Source organism: Melitaea cinxia, chromosome 10 (assembly GCF_905220565.1).
Source record: "Melitaea cinxia chromosome 10, ilMelCinx1.1, whole genome shotgun sequence".
In the NCBI taxonomy this organism is placed as follows: domain Eukaryota; kingdom Metazoa; phylum Arthropoda; class Insecta; order Lepidoptera; family Nymphalidae; genus Melitaea; species Melitaea cinxia.
The window spans coordinates 4,923,298-4,940,887 of NC_059403.1; the positions used below are offsets into that span (position 1 = coordinate 4,923,298).

At 36.2% G+C, this 17,590-nt stretch overlaps 2 protein-coding genes across 2 annotated transcripts; both read right to left on the reverse strand.

Annotated features, from left to right (window-relative positions):
* Positions 1-3,438: 3,438 nt before the first annotated feature.
* On the reverse strand, positions 3,439-9,309 carry LOC123657191. The gene is made up of 4 exons (XM_045592770.1): positions 9,181-9,309; positions 6,549-6,705; positions 5,171-5,290; positions 3,439-4,939 (listed from the first exon to the last, which is right to left on the reverse strand). The coding sequence occupies exons 1-4, from the start codon at positions 9,307-9,309 to the stop codon at positions 4,041-4,043; spliced, it is 1,305 nt and encodes a 434-aa protein (XP_045448726.1). The 3' UTR covers positions 3,439-4,040.
* Positions 9,310-10,848: 1,539 nt separating this feature from the next.
* Positions 10,849-16,856, reverse strand: LOC123657192 (probable RNA-binding protein 46). Its single transcript, XM_045592771.1, has 6 exons — positions 16,680-16,856; positions 15,041-15,159; positions 14,344-14,435; positions 13,161-13,456; positions 11,540-11,718; positions 10,849-11,032 (listed from the first exon to the last, which is right to left on the reverse strand). The coding sequence occupies exons 1-6, from the start codon at positions 16,854-16,856 to the stop codon at positions 10,849-10,851; spliced, it is 1,047 nt and encodes a 348-aa protein (XP_045448727.1).
* Between the last annotated feature and the right edge of the window lie 734 nt (positions 16,857-17,590).

The following is a 17,590-nucleotide window of genomic DNA, read 5'->3' on the forward strand; positions in this document are numbered from 1 at the left end:
AATTCTACTTACATAGGTAGTACTTCTAGTTAAGGAAGGAAAATCTTGTTAGGTTATGTCCTGCCTGAGATATTCATTTGAGTTATTAATTCATAAGTATTTGTATTCATATTAATCATACTTAAAGCTTTAGTACCTGCGTGACCGAGCTTAGCTCTGTATTTTTAGTAAATCGTGTTTTTTGGAAATCATATTTAAATATGAATTACATATTGATAAAATATGAATAATATTTTCCGATTTTACCGACATAATAAAAAAAAATTTGAACTGGTTGTTTAAATAAAAAATCGTAAGTGCAATTAGAAACAAAAGGAAAAAAATATCGATCTGGAGATATGAGGATTTAAACCGTGGTCTTCTCGGTCGATCCCGACCGGCCGAATGCCTATCTGAGCTATTACAACTTTATTAACAATTGCGAAATTTACCTTTGTATTCTAACGATATTGTAGCCATTTTTTCATTGCCTAAAACAGGAATAAAACGACACTTTCTACAAATGAATCCTAGCTATATCGATTTATCGCCCCCGAAATCCCCTGAATACTAAATTTCATGAAAATCGTTGTGAGCCGTTTCCAAGATTCAGATTTTATATATATATATATATATATATATATATATATACCTATATACATATATATACAAGAATTGCTCGTTTAATATTATTAGATAAGACTGAAGCGTAAAACCACGACGTTTTAAATTACAGAATAAAATCACTTACTATGAATCATCATTATCATCGTAGTTTCTTAATAATTGTAACAAGCTATTATTATATGACGCTCGTTTACAAGGCTGGTTGCAAGTTAATGCGTGAGAACTGTACCGTCTCAGCGACGTAGCTTATGTGACACGTTAAGATTTAATTAAAGTTCCGTAACGTTTAAAAGCAACGTAAAGTTTAAGTAAAGTTGTGCTGTGTGGCTACGGCACTAAAGAATTTAGCCACCCCGTCTCTTCCCGTGGGTGTCGTAAGAGGCGACTAAGGGATAACAAGCTTCCACAACCACCTTGGAACTTAAGAAGCCGACCGATGGCGGGATAACCATCCAACTGCTGGCTTTGAAATACACAGGCCGAAGACGGGCAGCAGCGTCTTCGGTGCGACAAAGCCAGTACTGCGGTCACCAACCCGCCTGCCCAGCGTGGTGACTATGGGCAAAACACATGAGTTCACGTTATTTTTGGCGTAAACTTGTGGAGGCCTATGTCCAACAGTGGACTGTATAGGCTGTAATGATAATGATGAAAGTTCCATTATTTAGTAATCTCTTCCGTATATTCAAGTTTAAAATAATTAATACTGTTTTGTTTTACAAAACAATTGTGGTCATTTACTTAATGAAAATGTCAGCTTTTATTAATGATTATTGTTACTTACATCTTGAGTGTGAACCATTTGAATTTGTTGTCTTCAAGGAAAACCTTGTCATTTTTCGTTTAGTTTATATTACTCATATAAATATTATTAAGTCATTTTTTTGTAACTTGTAGGTGTACATAGACTAAAAGAAACAACAATAAAGAATAAAAATAATGAAATAGAAGTTTTAATTAAGGTAATGTTTAGATATATAGGTACATATATCACGAATTGAAGACATTAACCTTAAACCGATAACCTGATAATTGACCTATTGTGATGAACCCACTCATTCAATTTGGCGGTCCTTTTAATTAACATAACTCTGAAAGACACTCACTGTAACGTACTAAGCTCTTGCGAAATTCATTGATACTATACTAAATGTATCTAAACCTATCTTTAGTCACCAAATTGGCAAATGGAAGTTGTTTTAAATTGTTTTTGTTAAAATAACTTGTAATTTTGTATTTATGCTCTTCAATACAATTAAACAAATATATTTTAGGTTTTTGAAATAAAACTTCTATGTTTGGGGAGTAAGCTGGTAAATGCGTGATGAGAGCGTTATGAAAATTGTGATTGGGCGAGACGAACGGAAGTTGAGAATAAAGATAGATATATATCTAGTAGATAGATACGACCGCAACAAAAATGTATGTGCATTGTGCGTTGGTTTCACGTTGGTTCTAACCTGTAACTAATGTAATAAAAAATAATAATTGCGTTTTCTGCATTTTTTTAGTTCATTGAATTTTGTTGTTAGGTACTATTTAAGTGAATACAGAATAGTTTCCGAAATATGATTGGAACAGTAATTATTCATTATTATTTATTTATTTTATACTTTATTGTACACCACAAATATATTACAAACAAGCATAAAGATAGTTACAGACAGTGAAGTACAATGGGCGGACTTATGGCTAATTAGCCATTTCTTCCAGACAACCCATAAAATTTTAAAAGAAAAAAAAAGTTGAGTATAAATATAAGTTAGATGGAGCTAAAGATGTTTGACTTCAGTCGTGTGGTCTAAAGCACACTCGTTTTTTGAAGTAAAACTTCTTTACGCACGCCTGACTTAGGGAGTATCCTGGTAAATGCGTGACGAGATCGTTACGAAAAGTGTGATCGGATGAGGCGAACAGAGCAAGAGATAGACGTGCGAGTGTACAGTTTCTTTCTTTCTTTCTCTATATCTCTGAAACGGCTGGACCGATTTTGACGGGGCTTTCACTGTCAGATAGCTGATTTTCTAAGGATAGCTGATGTCCACGCGGACGAAGTCGCGGGCACAGCTAAATAATAATAAAAATGTCAGTGCTTTACTTTTAAATAATAATAAAAAAACATATTTTTTACTTCTCGTACATATTTTGTATTCCTAGTATGAAGTAAAAGTTGAATGAAAGCAACATTCTTAAGCTCTGATTTCAATAAACATTCACACAGGTGTGAGACAAGCGTAGACTTAGAGAAAGAGGTTCGTTATTGTTTCTAATCACCGGACGTAAAGTGTCTTACAATTAGTTATCAATAACATACACGTAAGTTGGTACTTTAGTTTCCGTTGTGTGTGAATTAATTTTCCTTTAGAATCCTTTTTCATTTCGGTTCATATTTATTAGTATATAACATATTCTTATGTAGCAAATTCATAGAGACAATGTCCCGGTGACTGAATCTTTAGGTCTACATAGAGACAAAAAAAAACTTATCAAAAAACTCAATGCGTCCGAAATCTATATATCTATTATATATATTATAATCTATATATTAATCTGTATATTATATTATATTTGTAATATTGTTAGCAGATCTCTACAAACTTTGTATGTAGGAGACGATATGCTACTATATACACATATAAGTAGTCTGTTGTCACAAACTCATTATTTTCAAATTAACTTTAATCTTCCACTTAAGAGCAACGAACTTCCTTCGCGTGGCAAGATTTAAAATCCATGACTTTTAATTCTTTTGTCTTTAACGAGTAGCTCAACAATTTTTATTGGGAGGTATTTCCATGACGCGCAAAAAAACTTTGAAATAAATAATTAAAATACGTAAATGAAATAATTTATTATGAAAAAAAAAATACAAGCTATATCGCATTCATGGGAATTAATTACAATGGAATCTAATAATACTTAGATTAAATGAATCATACAAACACAAAAACAAGCTGACGACCGATGCTCAAATTACACTGTTTTCGTACTACAAAATTCTCAGTCGAAATTATCTCACGTTCACCTATAACGTGGAATCGAAATACAAAATTATTTGTTAAGATCGAGCACACGGTGTCTTTCAGTTTTATACAAAAGAGTACTGTAAAAATAGTCTTCGATATCGTCACTCACACGGCAAAAAGTGACACCAGACTATGGCAGCGCTATAAAAACTGGTCGACGACTAATCGCAACACGTATTAAACGAGACGTAACACACTCATCAGCTCGTCCACTAGCACTCACACTCGCCGCTCAGTCCACATAGTCACTGCGGTCTTCTTGGGGCTGTAGCGCGACTCCACACAGCTCTGTCACCGCATGGGGCTGTGGCGTGACTCCGCACAGCTCTGTCACCGCATGTGGCTGTGGCGTGACTCCACACCGCTCTGTCCCCGCGTGGAGCTGTTTCGCGACTCCACACAGCTGTGTCACTGCGTGGGGCTGTGGCGCGGCGTCCGCACGCGGCGGGAGTCGTCGGGCCAGCGGCGCGCCGCGTACTGCACGTAGCCGGGGTCGGTGGGCGTGCCCCCGGCGTCGCCCTCGCGGTCGCGCTCCTCGATGGGCTCCATGGGGAACACGACGGGCGTGTCGGAGCGGCGCGAGCGGCCCGAGCTGCGCAGGTAGTCCTCCAGCTGCTGGATGGTGGGCGCCGGCACGGTGCGCGCGCGGCTCGGGGACTTGTTCCGGGGCGAGTGGTCCGCGGCCCGCGCGCGGCCCGCCCTCACCTTGGCGAACGCCGGCGTCTGCGGCTCCGGCAAGTAGTCCTCCTTGACGGGCAAGCGCCCCGCGACGTTGTCGAGGTAGTCCCTCAGGTACTTTTCGTTGAACTGGGCCAGTTCCCGCTCGTAGTGCAGCTGGTCCGGCACGGACAGCGGGTCCGAGAGCCGAACGTAGGTTCCCGCTTCCACGTTGCTGCGAAGAGACCCAAACTTCGATCTCTCGAGATCTTTTTCTATCGGCAGATCGCTTAATTTCGTGTCCCCACCGTCCATCGTGTCGAGTATCGTCACGTCTGTTTTCTGATCCTTTTCTTTAGCTTTACTGAGATCTAAGTCTTTCGGTCTCTCGGCCGCGACGGATCCGTTTTGCTTTCCGTTGGCTACGTGACCGTTGGTCATCGGCTGTGCCGAGATTATCGAAACCTTCTTCTCGGATTTTGGCGAGGAAAAGGGGTCCGTCTGTGAGGTTCGCGTGGCCGTGTACACTCTGGGGCCCATGAGATCTATCAAAAATAAAATAGCGGTCGCAAGTGACAGCGACCCGAGTACGGACGCATTTACTACTAAATTTCTTGGTACTGAGTCTAGTGACGCTAACTCTAGACCACCTGTTGAGATAAATTATTTTAAAACACAAAAATAAGGTTTTTATCCAATATAAATTAAACTGGTAAAGTCTAATCCTATCATAGTTGTATCGCAGTACCTATTTTCTATGTTTATATTCCTTTCCAGAGCGAAATCGAACCAGCGACCGTCAGCGTTAGAAAACATTGGTCGCCACCAGTACAACAACATATCACAGAAGGTCACGTTAACCAAAATGTATTAAAACTTACCCAAAATTAAGAAGAAAAGCAATCCAATTCCGAGGAAGAAGCCTTCCAAAATGCGCCGTCCTCGTGGTATTTCTTGAAAAACGCGCCCCAATATCAGTGCGAAGGTTATTATTACGTAGCCTGTTATTAAACAAACTCAGTCATTATAATGACATTTTAAAAATGAAAATTTCTAGTATGCTTTAAAATAAAGGTAAATCGAAAAAAACTTAACCATTATGATCATATGATCCAAATTATAAATACAAAGATATCCTGTTAATTGTTGATTCTAAAGCTAATTTGTTGCATCGGGTTATTCACAGATTTAATGTATGTACTTAATATGGGAACTTTTGTGTAGTTTCTCACACGAGTTTTTACTTCACTGACAAGGATATAATTTAAGCTGGCTGCTTTATAAGTTATTGAAATTAGCTATTATTTTAATTTTAATTTTAATGTGTAATCTCTTCTCGAAAATACTGGGTACAAAATGTATCCACCTATTAAATCTCTAGGGTCTCATTATGGACATTGATATCTTTAATAAAAGGTAACAAAAATACGAGTACATACAATATTTTTACTGTGTGGCTACGGTAGTAAAGAATATAGCCACGCCCTCTTCCCGTGGGTGTCGTAAGAGGCGACTAAGGGATAACACAGTTCCACTACCACCTTGGAACTTACAAAGCCGACCGATGGCGGGATAACCATCCAACTGCTGGCTTTGAAATACACAGGCCGAAGACGGGCAGCAGCGTTTTCGGTGCGACAAAGCCAGCCCTGCGGTCACCAACCCGTCGTAACTATGGGCAAAACACACGAGTTCACGCCATTTTTGGCGTGAACTCATGGAGGCCTATGTCCAGCAGTGGACTGTCATAGGCTGAAATGATGATACAATATTTCTATGAAATATAATATTAGCACAAATGAAGGATATAAGTATTTTGTATTATTACATCTAGACTTTTTTACAAAAATATTATTTTCACATCGATCCTAAAATTATTGCATTCTAAAGATTCTAAAACTAACAGTTTTGTAAGTACCTATTGGTATATTGTAAACATATATAATATGGATTTAGAAGAATATTCATTAAATCATAAGTGCCTTTATAGGCATCACAGTACTTATTTTAATAGGATATTGATAACTTTTAATGAATACAATATTAATGTTGCTACTGTTATAGAGTTACTTGTAATTCTATATTAATACAAATAGATACTCATAACGAGTGTCTTACTGTCGTACAGAAAAAAAGACTAATTTTAAACCTATGACAAAAATATAGCGTACAAAAAACTTTATTCTAGCAAATTTTACAATACGATATATTTACTGAAATAAAACTTACGTACGTACGATAAATAAAACATAACAATACCTCCATATGTAGCATCAGCAAAGGCTCCGCCAACGGAATCCCAGGTAACAGATGTGAGCAGCGACCACTCCCTCGACAATTTCTGCAGCAACAGCGCCAGACGAGCCTCGTCGTCAGTAGAGACTCGCTTCGCGACCAGGCATGACACACAGAACAACTGCGCAATACAGAACGTTTGCATAAAACGTGTTTGGAATTCATATTAATGACACCTTGCAATGGTAATTGTACAGTGAGGTAGCGAGCTTAACTCGCGCCCGGGGCACAATAGGTACCTTTTTAGCCTCTCCCCATTTCATTAGGAGTACCTTATTCGAACGAAGTTCCTTACGGCAGGCTTGATATTTTGGCTGGGCGACCGAACTGAAAAAAATGTGATACTAAAACCGTATGAAAAATATATAACGGAAGTGACGTAATATCAGTCACACGACTGTATATTATGACGTTTGTAAAACTAAAATATTACTAGTAAACATTTTTTTTAAATTACCTTATGTAATTTTAAACTGTCGACAAAATTAAATAAAGACATGTTTATTTATTTCACTTAATAGTTTGAATTATTATTTTCTTTGATTTATTTTATTTTACGGTATTTGTTATTTTCTAAAATACTAAATTTCCTAAATACTATTATGTACTTAATTAAAAACCAATCAACAAAATTAAAAAAAAAATCAAGAACTAGAAAATGTATATAAAATTCAACATTTTTTTTTTTTTTCAAATTGTATTGCTTCTATACTATCCGAAGGAACTTCGTTCCTACCTGGTGTCCCATGACACCATATATTTTTTGTTCAAAACTTTAATATAATATTATGATAAGCGCAACTTTTATAACTTAAAGCTGTCGAGCACGTGCTACTTTTACCTTTATCTGTTCTAAAATACAAGCGTACCTATATGCTGATGTTATGCAATTGGTGTCAGTGGTTTATATGTACACTATATCTAAACATAGTAACTGTACTTACTTTATACTATACCAGCTTTTGCTGGCATTGAATATTTTTTTAAATAAAAAGCATCTTCTAATACCTCCAAGAATATGTGTACCTACAAAGTTTTATGATGATCGGTTTGTACTTTTTGCATGAAAGCGTAACAAACAACTTACGTTCACATTTATAATATTATTATATACATTAGGGATTATATTTTATTTTATTTATTACTTATTTAACAAAATTTTAAGTTTTGTATGATTTGATAACACAGTATTGACTGACAGACATAAAACGATTAGAAAAACAAACATTCACATTTTCAAAAATCAAGTGCATCACACCCTACTATCCGTGAAAATTATTTAATTTATAGATCACAAGCCATATCAATTACATTAAAAAAAGCTTAAGCCGAAATAACCATTCCATGCAGTCCTAAACATTGTTTGATAATTAGTGTTAAGCTCCTCCAAAGGAAGACTAAGAATCTGTCGTAACAATACCCTGTTCATAATAGCTGGCGATTTGTCAGTTAGCCCTACACCAGCCTTCAGTACTACGACCTCTCGGCCTATTGTTACGTCATTGTCCACCGTGGGATCGGCATTGAGTTGGTTATATTAAGATAAGGAAAATTCAATGAAAAATAAAGGAATAATTACTACATAACATTATTACTAACAAAAATCACCTCGTTATATATCCAATTAGTTTAAAAGGAAATTGATTATTTAATCTTAGAATTCACATTAATGTATTATTTTCCACCAAAAGTTAAAACTTCCTTTCATTACTTTCGAAAGTACCTTGTTAAGAATTTCATAACAATATTCAGAAATTAAGATAGATTTTTAAGTAAAATTTTATTAAAATCTAAATGAAATTTCTCACAAGTTCGCATCGCATTCAGCCTGTAACATCCAACAGTTGGTCATAGGCCTCTTTCTCCATATAGAAGGATTAGAGCTTAATCCACCACCCTGCTTCCATGCGGGTTAGTAGATGTTCCTACTATGAGTAACGATCGCTATCAGGTATTTATGATAATGATAACAACCATTACTTATCACATGGCTTAACGCTCTCCGAGGCACACAAACTCTTTTACAAGTATTTAGTTACTAATTTTAAATCATTATATTACAAGTACGAATTACTCTCAATAGACAATCAATCGTAGATTTACGCCCAACTTGGACAGCGTTGGGTAACCCATACAAATACACATTGTGAAACTAAATATTTGGTAATATGCATATTCCATACGTGCTATAATGTCAACACTGGCCCGCGGCAACGAAAACTAAACAGTTTTGGAAACATTAAAGATTTTTTTTTTCATCACAAAGATTTAAGATCGCCTATATAAAGTTAATCTTCGTAATAAATATATTTTTATTTGATAATTATTGAATGAATGTCATGCAAGTACTAAATATAAAGTTTAATTAATATCGATGTTTATTCGTTACGGAATCTGAAGATGAACTAATGAAGAGTTAATTGCAATTATTTTGCCAATTTTGATTTTAAGCATTAGTTGAAGTAGCTTGCAAATTAAGAGATAATGAAACATGTTAATGGTTCGGAGTAGTATTTTTCTCTACGGTGTTCTGTGGCTTATCATAAAATCGTGTATGGCGGGTTACGATACAAAAGACGACAAAGCCTGTACTCACGAACTCGACTGTCTTGAGCGCGACCCACTTGTCGCACAGCGGCATGGCGCGAGCTGCGACCGAACGAAACGAGCGCACACGGTTGTTTGACACTCGCCTCGTATTTTCATGCGCTTCTGCGTGTGACATTGAATGGAAACGTACTCACCTGAGACGTTGGCCGAGGGATAATTGGAAATAAAACACTGCGATAAATCATTGTACTTAAATTTATTAATCGACCAATCGATCGGTATCGATGCGTGCGATACTAATTAAAAATAAAAATCTCTCGAAAGTCCGAGAGCCACGACAGAGTAAAGTCGACTCATCGTCGAATGCTCAGATTTTATCGATTCTAGATAATTTCATAATGTTGCATTCGTTTGATGCCTAGAAAACGGTTCCAAATTGATTCTACTTATAACCTTGATTATATAGACTCGTACAGAAATAGTAAACTACGATATTTATGAATATTTCGTTGAAAAAACATCTAAAAAATGCAGATTGTTGTGCAATAATACTAAAGCGAATTACCGCGCTGTTTGTTCTTAATTCATATTCTACAGTTAAAACAAAAAACAAAACAATGACAGAACAGTGCTTAAATATAACGATACTGGCTTAAAAGCTGAAATTTAATTATATTAGTTAAGAAAAGATATGAAAATCGGATTCTTAACAATTAGTTGAAAATTTTAAAATAAAAGTTAATTAATAAATCTATACATAAAAATGCAGAGCGCAAGAGATGATATTTCAATGACAATCAAATAATTATAAGGCATTTCATTAGAAGAAAACTGCACTCTCATAACAAATTAACTAAGTAGATAAGTAAATATTGTAAGCTCATGAAAATTTGTTACTGATTTCACATATTAAAATAGTTAATTTACGCCTCTTGATATTAAATACTTATCGGATGTCATAAATATTTTCTAAAAACATGTCTTCTCTTGCACCCCATACCTTGCCTACCCATCACAACTATACACTATATAATTATTATTACATGCAATAAAACCATGTGTCATTAGTGTAACAGAGGCAGAAACTTATAATAGATATTTTGTTATGGATAAATTAAAATTTCAAACTCTTGTGAATATTTTTGCTATGTTTAAGGCCTTGCAGATAAGGCGTAACACATAGATACGAACGATTTCGCAATTAGAAAAGGTTTTTAAGTTATATCTTCGTTTCTGCCTGTGCGTCACATTCGTAGTGCTACAGCATTTTAAGTACACTAAGCTTAAATTAATATAACGAAACACACGTTTGTGCAAAAAAGTCCAATCTTAATTCATGCAATAAATAATCAACATATAAAAGAACATGCACAATAATTAAATCTGGATGGGTAAAAGTTAGTTCTGATATAATAATTGCCAACATCGGAATTAATAAAAATATACTGAATAGACTACATTGCATATAAAATTTTAAAACATTAAAAGACGTCCTAAATAATTGGGTTAGGTTTATAACCTACTTTTAAGTCTGAATAAAAAACAAGGCGAATAATCCAGAAACAATGGCATGAAAAGCATACATATGTTACTAGAATATTATGAGCTCATGGTAGTTTCGAGTCAACTTGTAAAATATTATCAGTATTAAACTATCGGCATTTCGTCACGTTTTACAAATTGTATCGAAACTGGACAGAAGCAGCGGGCCGGCTCACTGCGGGTCGCGGGCGGGCGACATGAACTCGCCGAGCGGGTGGCGCGTGGTCCAGGGGTTAAAGTCGCGCGGCGGCGGCGCGGCGGGCGCCGACCATACGCTCGCCTCCGACACTCCCAGCGTTGACATCGACGACATCAGCGACTCCATGCTGTGCAGCTGGCTCGACCAGCTGCGAGAACTTTGTGATAATTTGGACTGTCGAGTTTTGGGATTTAATTTGTACGCTATGTTATTACACATGATATTAAATCGAATTATCTATTTGCAAATTATGTATAATATTTAACATCAATAAGATACAAAACCAAAGAAATAAGACTATATATAGATTATAAAGTATAATAAAAAAATAAACAATAAAAAAAATTTTGAAACGAATTGAATATATCCGAATGTATTCTGTTGAATGCCTGTTTTACTGTGTTGCTGTTGCTTGCTATTTGATGTAATTTTGAAGTATTTTTCTTTTCCGTCATTAAATTTCAATTTATGTAACAGTTCTTTTCACAATGCTGAATCTAAAAGGTGGTTTATTAATTGAGGAAGGTGTTTTACCTCCAGTCGTTAAGGTCAATTCGTAACTAATGTACAGCATAAACTTCATACACAGCCAGTGAAACAGGCCCGCAATATCCAAATGTAAACTAACTCCAGAGGAGCTTGGTGCGCGGTCGGCGTCGGCGGCCGCGCGGCGCGCTGCGCCTCGCGGATCATGCGCAGGCGGCGCGCCGCCGACCAGCGCTCCAGCGAGTACGAGCCGGCCGCGCCCCCCGCGCCGCCCCCGCCCGCACCCGTCGCCGCCGAGCCGTCCTCCTCTTCCACGCGCGACAGCTCCACGCCGCGCTCGGGACTCCAGCGGCCGATCTGTTCACATATGTATCTTAAATCTTTTAAAAAATTAAAAACTTTTATATTTATAGAATACTAGCTTGACCACTCAAACGTTGTTTTGCCATATAAATTATTAACACCCCTAAATCCCCCCCCCCCCCCCATATTACAACACCCGATATGCACACAAAATTTCATAAAAATCAGTCCAGCCGTTTTCGGAGGAGTATTGTAAGTTAACATTGTGAGACGAGAATTTTATATTCAATCGACACTCGTTAATTCGAAATCAACGAAAAGTATTACGAATTATCGAGTGTTCGAAATATCAAATGGTTCGAAATTTTTGAGAGAAAATAAATAAAACTTCGAATTATTAAGTGTTGATCAATAATTACATACAAATTTATTAACTGCTATTCTTTAACAATGACAAAAGTCACCTTCCATCTCACCTCCCTCTACTTTTTCGATTTACTTCTTTTCAGCAATCGTCAAGCATTTATACTTTTTAGGACTCATAACTAACACAAACTTTTAATCTGTATACAACGAAAGAGTAACAGTAACTGAAACAACTAAACAAACCAATTCGTGCGGAAGTGTGCGTCAAACTAATCATAATAAAAACAAAGACTCGTGTACGATGGATACACGTATGTGCAAGTTTGACTTTTCTTTGTCTCGAAATGTACTAAGCTTTCTGTTTCTGTTTCTTTTTTTCTGCAACTTTGAATTGTCGAGTGTTTGACGCCGATGGGTTCGAATTAACACGTCGTTTTGTTACGTAGCAATGGTTTTTTCGTTCGAATTACCAAGTGTATAAAAATGTATTGATTTATTTCGAAATATAAAGAGATATTGTAGGCCACTCGGGTTGACTTTGAATTATAGAGAGGTTCGAATTATCGCAGGTTTGAATTAACGAGAGTCGACTGTATCAGACTTTTCACTGAATTTTTTGTTAAATCACAATAAAATATAGCCCATGTCACTCCTGAATAGTGTAGCTTTCTGTTAGTAAAAGAAATTTCGTGATCGGATCAGTATTTGAGAAGATTACCCCCTACAAAGTTAGAAACTTTACATCTTTATAATATTTATTATTATTACTATAGATAAATGCAAAAAAGAAAAATAAAAGCAAGATATATACAAAACGATAAAGTTTCAGTGGATTCAGTGGTTTTCAGTGTTTTGGATTCAGCATCGATTACACATCGATACCCCCCTCCCCCCAAATATCATAAGTGGACAAATGTGATATGTTACTACAAAATTAGAGATTTTGTTATTATAGACTATACTAGTGTTATAAGTATATATTTGCAGAAAAAAGTTTCAAAATTATATGTACCATCATGTGCAGTTTTAATATTTACCGCTCCTAAATCAGACAACACGTTCTTTCAATTAATTTTTAAGAAAAACTCCTCGCTTTTCTGTCTAATAGTAAAAAGCACAAGATACCATACCTCCCTGTACTGGCGAAGCAGCTGCGGCGACTGCGGCAACGACCAGTCGACGGCGGGGCGCGCGCCGCAGCCCCAGGCCGCCGCCGCGGCCGCGACCAGCGCCTTGCGCGCCATGGCCGCGCCGCGGTGCGAGCGGTATTCCACGATGGCGGCGCACGAGCCCGCGCCGCGCCGCACGCGCACCTCCTGCACCTCGTCCGTCAGCGCGTACAGCAGCCGCACGATCTCCGCCGTCGGCGTCGTCGGCGGAATGCGCGAAATGAATATACGACAGTTGTTTATTGATGGACATACACCTAAAAGAATTTTTTGTATTATCTATAATATAAAAATGAGTCGCTGAATGTGTTGCTAAGCGCAAAACTCGAGAACGGTTGGACCGATTTCGCTAATTCTTTTTTTTAAATATTCCTTGAAGTACGAGGATGGTTCTTACGGAGAGAAAAATTCTAAAAAAAAAAAAAAAAATTAATAAAATTAAAGAATCGACTGTTAGGGCGATACGAAGTTCGCCGGGTCAGCTAGTAAACTCATAAAAAATAGTTCTCGGAATATTCGACTATCCTGGTATCTTTTTTACTGAACGACTTTCAAAAAAGGACGTTATCAATTCGATTGTATTTTATTATGTATGTTAACTTAGATCTTTTTACCGAGTAGACCGATTTCGATGATCCTTTTTTAATCGAAAGGTGGTGCTTATCAGGTGAAATCGAGATCTGATTGCCTGAATAGGTACAGGTGTATATATATATATATATATATATATATGTGCTGTGTGGCTACGGCACTAAAGAATTTAGCCACCCCCTTTCTTCCCGTGGGTGTCGTAAGAGGCGACTAAGGGATAACAAGGTTCCACAACCACCTTGGAACTAAAAAAAGCCGACCGATGGCGAGATAACCATTCAACTGCTGGCTTTGAAATACACAGGCCAAAGACGGGCAGCGTCTTCGGTGCGACAAAGCCAGCCCTGCGGTCACCAACCCGCCTGCCCAGCGTGGTGACTATGGGCAAAACACATGAGTTCACTCCATTTTTGGTGCGAACTTGTGGAGGCCTATGTCCAGCAGTGGTCCGTATTAGGCTGAACCGGTAAATAAAAATGAGCGAACCGCGTCTGTTTTTAAAATCGCAAGATTTCGTTATCTGTTGGAATGTTAATAAAATGATGCAAGTTACCTAATTGCCAAGAGGGCCTGATCATATAATTGTTGAACATGCGTATAGCATTTGCCGCTTCCACCTCCGTAGTATACATCGCGAATGCATACCTGAAAAGTGTTTTGTATACGTACGCGCATTTTAGAATTATGGAAACAAATAGTAACAAAACAGCGTGAGCGGTAATTAATCCCACCATATCCAGTTGCTTTAGCTACGGTACTAAGGTGTGTATGTGTGTGTGTGTGAGTGTACTATCCTACTGTCATTATATTAAAACTCTAAAATACGAAAGAATTTAAAGAGCGTTCAATGCGTGTTTGTTTTCACGACTCATTGGTGGTGCAGCGGTCACAGCACTGACTTTTGCGCTGGCGGTCGCGGGTTTGATCCCCGCTCACGACAGAGATTTGTAGTGGCCATATAAATGTATGTCTTGGTCTGGGCGTTTGTGCTTTTGTGTATTGTGTTTCCGGACCCCCGACACAGAAGAAAATCCTACAGGAGGCCGTTGAATGTGAAGTGTTTATTATTTATTCATTACTTTTTTTTACCATAAAATAATTCAAACATTTTCGAGTATCGACGATATATACTTGCCCAAAAATTTACAGGTCTTTAGAACTTGTTAGTTTCTAAAGCGTATAAAAACTCCGTTTATAACTAGTCTATCCACGTAAGTCTTCTATAGAGTGGCATTACTACTTATACATACCCTCTATTCCACCCGGAGAAGTTGATCATAAGGCGAAATTCAAACAGTTCGCCTGCTTGCCGGAATAACGGAACAAGAGTGTCTTCAAAACAATCATGAGGGATACGTCCGATAAAAACCTAGAGCAATAATTGAATTTGAGTCTATGAAGTTGGGAATGGTATCCAATAATCTCAGGGGCATTCTATAAAATACGCCACGATGAATTTTACTGTTTTCGAACCCTCCTCCTTCAGGGTCATATTTTCAGTGACCCCTACAATATCGCCTTTACAAATATTGCGTCACACAAAAACAGTGTTGCCAACTTGGGGGATTTTTCCCTAAATTTAAGGATATTTTGCAAATAACGGGAAAGTTATAGGATATACATTTTTTAGGGTATTTTCTTGGCACTCTAGGGGTAGGGCAGACCAAGACCACGTGGACAGTGGGGTGCTCCGATTCGGTTTGGGATATTTTTCAAATTTCTATACCTATATTCTAGCACGCAATGTTACTAATTTTATTAGAATATTATGTCTGACGCGTTATTTTGTTTAAAAGTGTCTATTTGTCAGTCGTTAAAGGTCAGTTCGTATCGTATTTTGATCTTGCAGTAAAGATCGTTTTTACGTACATTTGTTCGAAAATAACGTGTGAAAGTCGCAGAACGGAGCATGAGTACACTTCCCGCAGCACCGGAATTAAGGTAGTCAGAAATAACAAAAATTTAAACTCCCATAAATTGGTCACCTGTGATGTACATACCCATTTTAGATTTAAGGAATTTTGTTTATTTTAGGGGACTTTTGTTATAAGATTTAGGGAAGTTTCTCTAAGAGTTGTGAACACTGCACAAAAAAAAAACGAGTGTGCTTTAGACCACATGACTGAAGTAAAACTTCTTTGCGTTGCCTCTACAATACTATACGAAACGTAACTCCCTTTTTCTTTCTTAACTAACTTATATGTCCCTCACAACTTCAGTTCGCCTCGCCCGATCACACTTTTTGTGACGCTCTTGTCACGCATTCACCAGCTTACTCCCCAAGTCTGACGTAAAGAAGTTTTACTTCAAAAAGCACTTTTTTTGAAGATAAATAAAATCTTTCTCTTGTCGTGTCTCGTCACACTTAGCCAAAACCTTCCTTATTTGCGAACGTATTTCATGGACATACCCTAATATCTAACTGTAGATAACTATTTATATTTACTTCTCTAATATCTTACACGAAATTTGTTTTTCTCATAGTTCATATCAAGGATAGTAGAAAAAGTGCGCTTTTTACGCAATACTTATTCAAATAGTTAAATAGTAATTATACATAACTAGAAATGCAATAATAATATTTTAATGGTTACACTAATACACTTCGACTACATCGTAAGAGTTATACGTTCAGCTGGTTTAACAAAATAATTAAAACAAATCTTAAAGATGAAAACTTACGTATTAAACTAATAAACTTACCATCATATATTCACTTTGAAATTAGTAATATGAAAATTGTAATATATTTTACTAGTACCGTATAAAAATTAGATAAATTTGAAAATAACTAAAAAGCTTTACAAATGGCGCCGACCGTAGCACTGGCGGGTAAATACAAAAATCATAAATTACGGTAATACATTATTACTATTATGAAAAAGTTACCTCGCAGTTCCTTGAAGGTTCAGGACCGCTCCAAGCATGGGGTGCTTTTCTGTAAATTCTTTGACCATTTATTTGGGTAAGTGTATAAGATTTGTTATTTTCTGTTAACGATAATAATCTTGATGATAATTCATACTGATTCACTTCACTCGACGAATAATGCTTAACGGATGGCATTTTGAAATTAGTTTAAAACTTACAATAAATATATTTTTTATTTTAAAATGTTAACGTGCCCTTCTAACGAGCAACGAAATTGAAAGAACTGTATAGAAAGCATTTCTAAAATGGCGAATTTATAAACAAAATGGCGAAAAAAATGTGACCTTGAAGTTTTATCAATTGAATGTTTCTTTCTGAATTTAATTTTATTTAATAACCTTCCTACTTTTTCACATTTATAACGTTTGGCAAAACATATTTTTAATATTTTCTGTATAGTATCTTTCGTCACAAGTTTCAATTTATACAATGTTCCAAATCCAAAGTATTATTCTTAGAATAATAGTATTGTGACATAAATTTATCTTCCTTGATTTCAAAATGATGAAGTTAATAATCCAGTATATTTAATACAATTATTTACGAAAATTTAATAATTATTTTTACGCTTTACCTTTCATGGGTAATTTGTAATATTACACCACTGTAAAAAATTTTTTTATAAAAGTAGATCTATTACGACGGAAATGAAAAAAATTAATAGGAAAAGTATTTGTATGACACACATTTTTCAGTTTTCACTCTTTTAGTCAAAACTAAAGCTTTTTTATTGACAAATTTTTGTTAAAACTAAAAACAAACAAAAGTTTTGAAAATCGTGTTATGAAAAATCATTAAATTTATTATATCTTTTTTTTTATTTTCTTTTTTTTTTAACTAAATAAATAAGTAAATATTTTAAATTTACA

Bases quoted from the DNA above. Each gene is read 5' to 3' on its own strand.
- LOC123657191 (XM_045592770.1), bottom strand. From the start codon at position 9,309: ATGTCACACGCAGAAGCGCATGAAAATACGAGGCGAGTGTCAAACAAC. The intron at 5,291-6,548 runs GTATTGTTATGT...GTTTAATAACAG, and splicing joins TGCTGATGCTACATATGGAG to GCTACGTAATAATAACCTTC. The intron at 4,940-5,170 runs GTAAGTTTTAAT...TTATCTCAACAG, and splicing joins GCTTTTCTTCTTAATTTTGG to GTGGTCTAGAGTTAGCGTCA.
- LOC123657192 (XM_045592771.1), bottom strand. From the start codon at position 16,856: ATGCCATCCGTTAAGCATTATTCGTCGAGTGAAGTGAATCAGTATGAA. The intron at 14,436-15,040 runs GTATGTATAAGT...AACACTTTTCAG, and splicing joins TTCTCCGGGTGGAATAGAGG to GTATGCATTCGCGATGTATA. The intron at 11,033-11,539 runs GCCGCCGACGCC...ATTATCACAAAG, and splicing joins GAGGCGCAGCGCGCCGCGCG to TTCTCGCAGCTGGTCGAGCC.